At 36.3% G+C, this 12,386-nt stretch overlaps 1 protein-coding gene across 2 annotated transcripts in view; it reads right to left on the bottom strand.

Moving 5' to 3' along the window:
* The window catches only part of Grid2 (glutamate ionotropic receptor delta type subunit 2), a 1,592,033-nt gene that overhangs the window by 393,541 nt on the left and 1,186,106 nt on the right, over positions 1–12,386 (bottom strand). For both annotated transcript variants that reach the window (XM_004640617.3, XM_004640618.3), the window contains one exon: positions 11,637–11,738. In XM_004640617.3, coding sequence (XP_004640674.1) covers positions 11,637–11,738 — 102 coding nt within the window. The remainder of the gene's footprint in view (positions 1–11,636; positions 11,739–12,386) is intronic.

Raw genomic sequence — 12,386 nt, 5'->3', positions numbered from 1 at the left:
GGTTCAAATATTTAATTCACAGTTACTAGAGGTTTCAGTCCATCCTTAGATGTCTCAAAGGCAGAGTGGCGCAGGGCAGAGAGCATCCACTCATGGTGGCAGCAAAGAGCGGAGATTAAAAAGAGTGGCAGCAGCTCAAGCAGCTAGCTAGCCTCTCTCCGCTCCTCATGTTGTAATGCAGAGTATCTGCTCCAGGGCACTCATACCCATCATCCCAGCACTGGTTCAAGAATCAATCACAAAGGGCTGGCCAAATAGCTCAGCAGACTAAAGTTCCTGTTTAGGCAAAGCATAGTGGATGGGGGTTTAATCCCCAATGTGCTGTGCCAGCCCCGCCCGTGGGGTGCACCTGAATGGCAACTGACACTGGAGGTTGTGGCGTGCACCTGTAATCCCTGCACTTGGGAGGCTGAAAACAGGAGAATCACTGAGTCCAATCTATGTAGTGAGATCCTGTAGACACTGTCCTGAATACATTTCAAAAAAAAAAAGAAAAGAATCAGTTACAAACTCCAGAAGCTTCCCCTTGACTGCATGAGGCTTTAGGGGTATAACTAGACATAAACCATTGCAATTATGGATTTTCTTTGCTTGAAAAACATTTTGTTTCCCAAGAGTTCTGTCCACCTTCCACTCTCTGTGAGTCCCTCACCACACCCCCAGACATCTAGGACATACAGAAGGTTCCTTGTATTTTGAACACTATAGTTCAAGCACTTCTCCCTCAGGACAGGGATTTTTGAGCTCCTCAGTTTAGCTGCTCATTAGTGCTGACAGATAAATATTGTTGGTTTTCCCTCCCAGATCCTGTCCTACGACAGCAGCAGCCAGGTCTATATGGTTTACATGTGCATTCCTCAGCCCCTACTAAATTCCTCATATCAAGAGGATACTGAATAAATAACACTGAGTAGAGTGTACTAACAAGTGGATGGGAAACTAAGGAGCTACTATGTTAACACCAATTGGAGAGGAAGACTGGAGTTGGCTTATGTTGACCTGGTGATCTGAGGAGGGCAAGAGAGTGCAGATATCTTCTCTTAGCTCCCATAGCTATGAGTTCAGGGAGAGGATTCTGAGAAGAGTTGATATCTTAGAAAACTACAAACACTGAAGGATATTGAGAGCTTTTTCCTTTAAGTCAATTGGACTTTGAGTGAGGAGCAATGAACCAAGCTAAGAGGTTTTTGAAGCTCCAGCAAGTCTAAGTAAATAGGTTGTTCTTCAGAGGGGAGTATGTGGGTTATAGCACTTGTTCAAAAAATAAATGAACTAGATAAGAAAAGGCCTTCTAAATTCCACCTGAATTCATTACTTATTCAACTAAGGTATATTAAAAAGAAAATATTTCAGAAATCAAATGTCATGCCAAAATAAAGAATATCTATCGTGAGGGAAACTTTTGCCATCTCTTTTGAAAATTTGGATTTTGCAGATGAAAATCAAAGAAGGACAAATCCTCATATTATATAGTTTGGCAAACTTATGCCTCACACTTTCTTAGTTTTGTGATTGCATGTTATTATAGTTTGGATATAGGGTGTCTTCCCAAAATGCAAGTGTTGAGGGCTTGGTCTCGACTACTGCTGGTATCTGTAGATGGTGAAAGCCTTAGGAAGTAGAGTGGGCTTGGCAGAAGAGAGTTAGCAGGATTTCCCCCATATCTTAGGCATGTCTGAATCCTATCTCTGAGGAGAGCAGCATCTCTACCACACTCACTTCTGCCAAGATGCTTCTGCCTCCACTCAGACCTGACAGCAATAGAAACATGAAACATGGGATATGACTGAAATCTCTAGCCAAGTAAATGTTTCCTCCTTTTAGCTGGCAACTTTGTCTCAGCAAACAAAATTAATACATGCAGATATTTTCTGTTATTCTTTTCCATCACCCTCCCCATACATATTCATAAATACATGCCCTGCTTCACATTAACAAGATATTCTAAATGGTTCATTCAATAAAAATATTTACTAAGCTACTCCTACATTCCATGCATTATAAGCAAAAAATAACTTTTTATGTAAGTTGTTTAGATTAATGGAGCGATCTAACACCAAGGAAATTATTAACTAAAAAAAAATATAGAGAGAGAGAATTAAAAAAGAGTCTGAGTAAAATAACACGGTGAAATAGGTAATAAAGAGTGCTGCATTCATGAAGCCAGTCATGGTAAATGTCACTAATTACAATGGATTGCAAAAAGACTGAAACCTGTATTATACTCAATTGAGTCCTCTTTCTTTCTTTGTCTGCATATGTCACATATATATCATATATGTATCTTATTTATCTTTTCCTTTCAGCAGTTGAGGGAAATAACTTGCAATATATGTTCAATAAGTAATTTCAAATAGTTTAGGATATATTATATAATGTTTTTCTCTTTCAGAATTCAGGTAATACATGTGAATTTTCACAGGGTTAAGGCCTACTGAAGACAATTTAAAGAAGTGAGAATATTGATAGAGAATTTCAGGAAAAGAAATTATTCAGAAAATAACTCAACAGACAACTGTCTACTATAGTCAGGACAATGACAGCAATAGAAACATAGGATATGACTGAAATCTCTAGCCAAGTAAATGTAACACTGATTATGGAGAGTTGTTCAGAGAAATGCATCATACTCTTAACAAGTAGTTTGGTTTTTCTGTGTGATACTAAAGATATGCTTTTGTGTGTATTTTATATCTTCATGCTTCTATGATTATGATATATTTTTTACTTTGGATATCATTTTCCATTTTTATTATTGTCCTACTTTTTTCATTTGGCTCCTTCTAGTGTCATTTCTTTTGAAGATATTCTTTTGTTTCAAAGATATTACTTTTCTATGTAAAATATCATGTCATCTGTAAATAATGATAATTTAACATATTTCCTATATTTATTCCTTTTATTTCTTTCTCTTGTCTAATTGCACTGGTTAGTGCTTACAGAACTATATTGAATGGAAGTGATGATAATGGACATCCTTGTATTTTTTCTGATTTTAGAGTGAAAGCTTTCAGTTTTAACTTATTTAATATGATGTTGGCAGCTGGTTTGTAATAAATGGCTTTTATCAAGTTGAGATAAAAATCATATATTCCAATTTTCTGTAGAGATTTTATAGTGAATGGGTGTTGAACTTTGTCAAAAGCTTTTTCTGCATCTGTGGAGATAATTATGTAATTTTTGTGTTTGGCTTGGTTAATATGGTATATTACATTATTGATTTTCATATGTTGAATCATCCCTGCATCCCTGGCATGAATCCTACTTGGTCATGATGTATAACCTTCTTGAAGATTTGTTGCATTTTATTTGCCATCATCTTAATGAAGATTTTTGCATCTATGTTCATTAGGGAGATTAATCTGTAGTACTCTTTACTTTTTTGGTTGGGTATCAAAGTACCTCTGATTTAGGTATCAAAGTAATTCTTGCTTTCAGGAATGACTTTGGAAATATTGATTCCCTTTCAATTTCATTAAAGAGTTTGATAAGTAGCAGCACAAATATCTAAATTTCTTGGCAAATTCAGCAGTGAATCCATCAGAACCTGTGGATTTCTTTTTTCTTTTTCATTTTCAGTGGATCTGGGGATTGAACTCAGGCCCTTGCACTTGCCAGGCAAGGGCTTATTCTACTCAGCCATCTCCCTGGCCCCTAAGAACCTGTGAATTTCTTTATTTGTAAATTTTAATTGCATTATCAATTTCAGTGACTGATAATGGAGTATTTATACTTTTTATATCTTCTTGATTCAACACTGGCAATTCATATGCATCTAGGTATTTGTCCATTTCTTCTGTTTTCCATCTTGTTAGAGTATAGATTCTCAAAGTAGGTATTGATAATCTTCTGGTCTTCCACAGGATCCATGGTGATTTTTATCTTTTTTGTTCCTAATTGCATGAATTTGAGTACTTTCTTTTTTCTTTTTTATAAGGTTGGGTAAGAGTTTATCAATTTTATTCAACCTTTCAAACAAATAACTTCATTTCTTTGATTCTTTGCATTGTTTTCTTAGTCTCAATTGTATTACTTTCTGGTCTGAACTTTGGGCTTGAATTTTTCTTCTTTTTCTGCAAGTTTGAGTTTCAACATTAGGTGGTTTATTAGAGCTCATTCTGCTTTCCTGCTATGGGAATTCACCACTAAAAAATTTCTCTCTAAGGACTGTTTTCATTGTGTTCCATAAGTTCTGTTTTATTGTATCTCCACTGTCATTTAATTATATTATTTAATTTCTTCACTAATTTCATCTATGATCCATTGGTTCTTCAGTAGGAATTATTTGATTTCCATATTTTGGTTGTTCCTTTTCCCACTGATTTCCAGTTTCACTGCACTATGGTCTAATAATATGCACAAGATAATTTCAATTCTTTGCATTTGCTTAAGCAGGTGCTATGACCTATTATGTCATCTGTTTTAGAGAATGTCCCACATTCTCTATACACAAAGAAGAATGTGTATTTCTCTGTGTGGGGTGGAACAGTTGGTAGACATCTACCAGGTCCATTTGTTTACAGGCTTGGTTTAGTTCTGATTTTTTTTGTTCATTTTATGTCTAGTTAATCTATCTTTTTGTGACAGTGGTGTATTTAGGTTTCCCATTACAATTGTTAGTGCTTATTTGATATTTCCTGTCTGTTAATATTTGTTTTATATAGTTGGGTACATCTGTATTTTGGGCAGATATATATGATTATTATCACTTCATCTTGAAGTTTTCTCTTTAAAAGTATGTTGTGATTTTCTTTGTCTCTTTGGGTCAGTTTTGGATTGACGTTCACTTTGTCTTCAAATAGAATAGCTACCCCAACTTTTTTTTTCTGGGATCTTGTCAGACGTAATGTTTTTTCCATCCTTTGATTTTCAGTCTACAAAATTCTTTTTGAATTAAATGTGTTTATTATATGCAGCATATTGTTGGATATTGTTAATTGTTCCATTCTGCCAGTCTTTTTCTTCTGAATGGTGAATTTAGACCATTTACATTGATGGCTGTAACTGCTATGTATTGACTTTTCATTGGCATTCATTTTCCTGTTGCTGGTTTCCTGTCTTTCATCACTGTTTAATTGCTTGTCTTGCCTGGAAGATTCTTCCAGTTCACATTTTTTGGATTGTAGTCTTCTTTATATCTTCCTAAAATATTATTCAGGACACTTTGGAGACCTGGTTTGATTGACCTGAATTTCTGTAGTTTCTTTTCATGGAAGTATCTCATTCCTCCACTGATTTTGAAAGATAGTTTTGTAGGGTACAGAAATTGGGTTGGAAGTTGTTTTTTGTTTTTTCTTTTTTTTTTTCTGTACCTGAAATACTTCATTTCAAGCTCTCCTTGACTTAAAGTTTTGTGTTGAGAAGTCTGCTGCGACTCTGATGGGCTTTCTTTATAAGTGATTTGTTTCTTTTCTCTAACATCTTTTAAAATCCTATTATTATGCTAGTTTCCTGGAATCTTGATTATTGTATGCCTTGGTGTAGATTTATTTTGGTTATGAATAATTAGAGTTCAATATGCCTCACTTGTGTAATTCTTTTGCCATGCTTAGGAAGTTTTCTGCATTAGTTCTGTGAACAGGATTTTTATGTTGTTTGTAATGGCTCCTGCTTTTTCATTGACTCTGATCAATTTTATATTGTTCTTCTTTGCATCATGTTGCACCTGTTGCATTGTTTTATCATGGTCCTGTGCTACTGTCAAGAGAACTAGGTTCTAAGTTTGATATTCTGTCTTCACTTTTGTTCAGTTGATTTTGAAGGTTTTCAATGGAATGTTTAATTTTCTGACTACTTCTTTGAATCAGTTTCATGGATTCCATTTCTTTTCCTATGTTGAGTATTCATGGTTTCTATAATTTCCCTATGCCCGTCTTATTTTTAATCAATGGCTACCTTAACTTTGCTGAGCAAGCCCATCATTATGATCATCATATCTCACTCTTTTCTTAACCTGGGAGATTATTTCTTCTCTGATATCCTCAGTAGATTCACACATCTGTTTTGTAACTTCTGCTGCTACCCTGAAAATAAGGTGGGTAGATTCTGTCATTCTCTGATTCTGTTTCCGAATTTGTCCTGGGTAGGCAGAAAATCTTGGATTGTGTTTTGCTCCTGTGTATTGTCATTTTCCAGTTTTAAATTTTGCTTTGTTTCCTGTGTGGATGTTTGTATGCTTCTTACAGTACATAGATTTATCACTAGTGTTGAGGCTTCCCTACAGCATGTATGCTCTGCAGAGAAGTTTTCTAGGTGCAGGTGGTTCTTGGTCATTGTGTTTGTCCCAAGATCCTACTTTTTTAATTTATTAAGGTTGAGCTGTTGCTATCTATTTGGCTAAACAGCCAGTCTTTACTATTGTCCTATAGTGATAGTTATGACCCAGCATAATCACAATAATATTATACAAAAGAGAACAACTGATTACAAATGCATGACATCTGGCTTAATTAGTACAATTAGCAATAACAGTATGAAGCACGGCATAAAACCTGACAAAATCAGTAACTACTAATTTGGTATGTTTAAGCACAGGGACAAGACCTACAGATATATATATATATATATATATATATATATATATAATATTCAAACATTGTTCAGGAACTTGAGCACAAAAAGTTTACTTTTACTAGAGTGAATTAACCTCGCAGTGGGGAAATTTAAGAGTAATAAGGGACAAAACAGAAAGCCAAATGAAGACAAATATACTAGAAGCAAAGCTGGAGGACAACAGATGATCCTCTAGGCTTTGGGAAACTGGAGAATGGGGCAGATGAGAGAGAATGAGGGAGAAAGCAAAAGGTTTTAGATTGGATCATGAAGACTTAAGAAAATGTTCTTATATGTAGGTATCATAAGATCAAAAGAGATAGTTGAAGAAAGAGAGAAGGAAGAAAAGTGGATCAGAATAAGAACAAAGGTAAAGACCTAAACAAACTAAAAAAAAAATCCAAAAACCTGTTTGTTTCTGTGTCTCTCTCCCAGTTGCTGTGGTGCCCTTACACAGGCACAGTCTGAGGTTGCTCCAAATGTAGTTGGTTTCTCCTGGTTAGACCAGCCTTCTCTGTGCCACTTCCACTGCCTTGTCTCTGTCCTCTTATGCTACATATTGCTAAGTGCTATGAGGTGGGACACTGTGGCTATCTCTATCTCTCTGCTCCTGCTGTCACTGTAGAGACTGCTGGTTCCATTTCTATCTCCTCTGCTGAGAAGGTGGTGCCAACCTCACCAGTCCCAAGGCAGGATGGGTCATTCTCTTCCACTCATTATCTTTGCCACTGTTGCCACTGTCATGTACTACCATGCCACTATGGTCTCTAGCTTTTCTGACTCAGTCTTAGGAGGAGCACAAAGTTATTCAGCCCACTTCAATCTCCTCTCCCATTGGGGAGGTGCTATGCTTGTTTAAATGTTATGCATCTGTGTCCCTCTCACTGTCACAGGGCAGGAAGTGCCATAGATTGCCTCTGCTGTGGTCCCTAACCCTGTTGTCCTTAAGGGTGCTAGTTAGAATACACAACAAAAAATGTAAAGCTGACAGCCCATTGGGGAGGGAGTAGTGTGGGTGAAATTTCCTACCAAGTTACTTCTATGTAGAGGAAAACATAAGATGCAAGGGGCCTTGCCTCCCAAATCTACCACATTTGGCTTGAGTTAGCTACACTTCTGCATTCCATCTGGCTCTTGGAGACTTCATAGTATGGTGAAACTTGCTCAGCCAAGCAGATTGCATGCTATTGGCAGCCCTGTGGGCCGACTGCTGTTTTCTAAAGTCCTATGTCTATGTTTTGTTTAATATACAGGTCTCTTATTTAAGATGGATTTGGGCATCAGATATATGGCCCTCCCTTTCTATCTATTACCTGTGCTTTCAGTTGGTTTTCTCTGAGTAGCACCAATGCAGCTCTTCTATTCAGCCCTGTTGAATCTCCCCAAAATATTCCTTCCCTTATGAAAGTTTCTTGTCTGGTATTTTGTGTTTAACTTTCCAGAGATGTCTATTGACTTAATTTTGTAAAACTGTCACATATTATTTAGCTACAGTGTTTTCTGTTGTATGACGCATAATTTGTTTGAGCACCACTACTACAGGATAAGATGCCATTACTGGAGAAAATGGAAAGAGATGGACAGGTGGGTGGCCAAGGCTGGATTATTCCCTAGTCCTGCTATTTTTGTCAACTGTTTGGACAGTGATCCTCTTCCCCCAGTCTATCCCTGTACTACAGTTCACAGATACAGGAGTGGTCTCCATTCCTTGCTTCTAGCTATTACCAAGTCAGGTAATGTTGCTCCCCCCTTTACTCCTCCAATCTCCATGAAACTCAAGGCTTACAGTACACATAGGCCTTGGTACTTCCACACTGTTTGGATTCTTTTACTCATATTTATTCATTCTTTTTGTTAATAATTCCTTTATTTAATTTTCTTCAATGAATGTTTTGAGTATACCAGTTATTGGCCTCTGGAGTCACAAACCATACAGTGATGAATTATTTGGTTTAGTAAACTATTTCTCTCAAGTCAAGGAAAGATCCTTGACCCCAATGATAAGAATGAAGATTCCAAAATTGTATAAGGAATATATATTTTGCTAACATGTGTGTAGTGAAAGCTATAAATTTCTTAAGAAGTAAAATAGGAGTGGGTAGAACTGAGGCTAGATTTCAGCTGTAATATAAATATTAAGGATCTTCTCCAGGGTATTTATACATGAGCCATTTTCTTTCTCTTTTTTGGATAATTTTCAAGATAAGTCCTTGGAAAACAAGAAGATGGTATTTAGGTTGATCAAGTTAAGCATGGAACAATTGGTTTTCTCTGAGTAGCACCAACGCAGCTGTTCTTCTATTAGTTTCAGGATACTAGAGAACATTACTAAGATTTTGGAGTCATGGAACAGGTTTGGGGGAAAATGACTGCCAGTTTTACATGGAAGAAGTGCACAAAGGCATACATCTAAGATCTAAACCAGGAATGCTTCTTGTACAAAATAAATAAAACCCATACTGGTTTTAGTTCCAGAGGAGTCGGGAAGCAAACAAAATTTTTAAAAGCAATGGTTGACTATCGTGGGAATGTATACATCTAGACCATTTCACTCAACTTGGCACCCAGCTGATACATGCCTCACGGAAAACTTGGGATAAGACAGACTCTTCATCTAGCTCCACGCAAAGCCCACATGCAGGACCTGTTCAGAGCAGAGCTTGCCAGAAACAGACCACAGAGAGTGGTGAAGGTGGACCTGGGCTAGACAAGCACTAGTACTGTGTGAAGCACACCAACCACTCTGTGAACAAAACCGCAATCATTTCATTCAGCCCAGAAATGAATTGAAAACAGTTGGTCCTGTGAACCTATCCCCAATAACACCCACTGTCCCCTTATTCATAGTTTAACATTTCGAACTCTGAAGTAAAAATGAAAAGCTCCACAGATACTTTAATCTTTACACTTGTCATAGTAGGAGGGGAATAAGTACAATGTATCACTGAGTGAAGGATTTCAGTGCTTTGGAGCTGAAACTTTCTAGATTTGCATTCCAACTCTGCTCTTCCTATCTGTATGACCTTCCACATATGTTTTTCAATCTCTAAGTGTGTTGGTATCTTCCCTCAAATTCTAGGGAGCAGAAAAGTCTGTATTTCTCAGGAATGCTGTAATAAATGAGTAGGACAGACACACAAACTTTGTAGAATAGTATACTTTGGTATATAGTATTTAATAAGCATTAGCTGCTTTATTGTATGTGAGTTTTTCTACAAAGATTCTATGCATACACTTAGAATAGATTTGTGTACAATTTATCTTGTATCTATCACCAAGTTTATCATACATTAACTGATAAATAAATATTTGCTTAACAACTGAGTAAGGTTAATTTGTTTTACAAATTTGTTTTCTTATTTCAAAGAAAAACAAAATATGTATACTGTCTACTTATTGCTGTTGTCACTGAAGTTTCCATGATAATTACAAGCAAAAGGACAATAGTTCATTGTAATTTAAAAATCTATCTTTTTACAAATCAATGATAGCACAGAAGTGTAAATGACTACCTGCACCCTCAGGTACAAACAGGAACACATTCACTTTTTTCTTATAATAAAGTACATTAATAACTAGGAATAAGGGGCCTATGAGATAGCTCAGTGGTCTAAATCTTGATCCCCAGCATCACATGCCGCACCAGCCCTGCCCTCAGGGCAGGCTGAGCCAGCTAAGAAAAGTAAAATAAAATAAAAATAAAGAAAGAAATAATGACTAGGAATAAGTTAATGGGTACACAAAGAATGACAATAGGCTACTCACTTGAATTTTCTTTTGTAGAGACTTCACAGATCTTTTTTTTTTAAGAAACAGTGAAATCATGTGAGGTCTATTTAATTTGTGTTAGAGAACATGTCAAAGATAACCATTGACGAAAACCCAATTATCATCAATCTATCAAAAAAACTACCTCACCCACTTAATAATTTTGTAATTAATGTAGCTGATATGAGATCCTTTTCTAATTTAAAAACAAGTTGGATATTATTTATTTATTTATTTTTTGTACTTAGGACAGGGTGTACAGGGTGTACGGGGTCTCACTGTGTAGATTGGACTCATCATTACGAGTGATCCTCCTGTTTATAGCCTCCCAAGTGCTGGGATTACAGGCGCATGCCACCACGCCCAGTCTCAGTGCCCTCTCAGCATGCCCCAGGGGTGGGGCTGGTATAGCAGGCCTGGGGCTGAAACCCCTGTGTCTGCCTAAGTAGGCACTTTAATCCACTGAGTTGGATATCTTAAAGAAAAATAAAGCTAGTATTTATAGACTGATTTCAAAACCTATAGTTACACAAGGCTAAACATGTTAAACTAGCATGGGTAGTGCATGTGTTCATGTTTTATGGCTATTTAGTCAGTAGTAGCCACTTGAATATTGTACTGTTTCAAAATGTTTCTATTATTTTATAATTTATAAGGAGGGAAAATAATGATAATAGTTACTATTTATCAACTTTATGACAAGGAAACTGAATTAAAACAAATACTTCCCATGAGTGATACCATTTATAATGATCCATAAAGGCAGAACTATATCTGCTTATTTTATTTGCTGATATCCCTAGTATTCAGCAATGAAGTTGGAATACAGTTGTTACTCAATAGAGAGCTATTAAATAATTCAATGGTCTTTCTTTTGCAGTAGGTCCTTATTAGAAAAATGTTTATCTTAGTCTGTTAATATTTTATAAAAATGGAATCCTTTCTGAACATTCTATATTTTATAAAATGTATCTATATTTTTCATTAGTATCTCATGGATGCACACAACAGTTATAGTGAGAAAATGCTCAAGAGATACTGTTACTTCATAAAGTGTAGAAGGCTGGAAATTGTGCATATCATGCCTAAGAAAGTTCTTGAAAAATACAACAGAATCAATGGAATGTCTGTGAAAAATTGGTCCTGGTCCACATAAATTGAAGACTAGAAAATCTGACCACTAAAAATATTTATAAAACATAATCTGTATTTCTATAAAGTTATTTTAAAATGATGGAATTTGTCAGCTAAACATAATAGCATCAAAGATAAATGAACTTTTGAAAACCAAAAACCATGGCTCAGATGAGACTTACCAGGACAGTCACCACCCGGAGGACTACTCCACGCATGTTGTTCTCTAGTTTCTTGTCAGTCAATGATCCATTGAGACCTGTGACAGGATTCCAGCAGCCGAGCTGAAAGATTAAAATAGCTTTGGTCACTTTTCTGCCCAGAGTACAGTCCAATCACCACTGTCTAGGCCATGGAGAGAGCTGTATGATAGCTCTTTGAATAATTGGTACAGAAAGTGTTCTGCTCAGAATATCCTTTTTAACACCAGATGAAATCACCAGAAATGCCATTTCCTGCTTTTAAATATCATCGTGTGACATAGAAGCTACCTAACATGCTTTAGGAGGCTTACTGAAGACATTTGATTTAATGGAAATTATACATACACCAATAACCCAGATACTAATTGGAATGTATAATTTGAACATAATGTCTACTCTAATATGTCAGTTAATGAACAAGTTAAATTTCCTTATAACTTTAGTGTTTTAATGTAACCCTCCACTACTTTTACTCTGAAAATAACTGCTAAAGGACTAGAGAGATAGCTAGGTGGTCTAAGTGCTTGCTTGGCAAGTGGAAGGACCCACGTTTGATCTCTTCTACCACATGTCTTGCTAGCCCTGGAAATGCTGTGCTGGCCACCAAAACCAGATATGGTGGTGCACACCTATAATCCCAGTGCTAGAGAGCTTGAGACGGGAGGATCACTAGGAGTCTGAGCTGTGCAGCAAGAACTTGTGACATATATCTATATATCTATCTATCTA

The sequence above is a fragment of the Octodon degus genome, unplaced genomic scaffold (genome assembly GCF_000260255.1).
Source record: "Octodon degus isolate 3935 unplaced genomic scaffold, OctDeg1.0 scaffold00125, whole genome shotgun sequence".
NCBI lineage: Eukaryota > Metazoa > Chordata > Mammalia > Rodentia > Octodontidae > Octodon > Octodon degus.
Note: the sequence above shows the minus strand (reverse complement) of the source record. Positions and strands in the feature narration are given on the sequence as shown.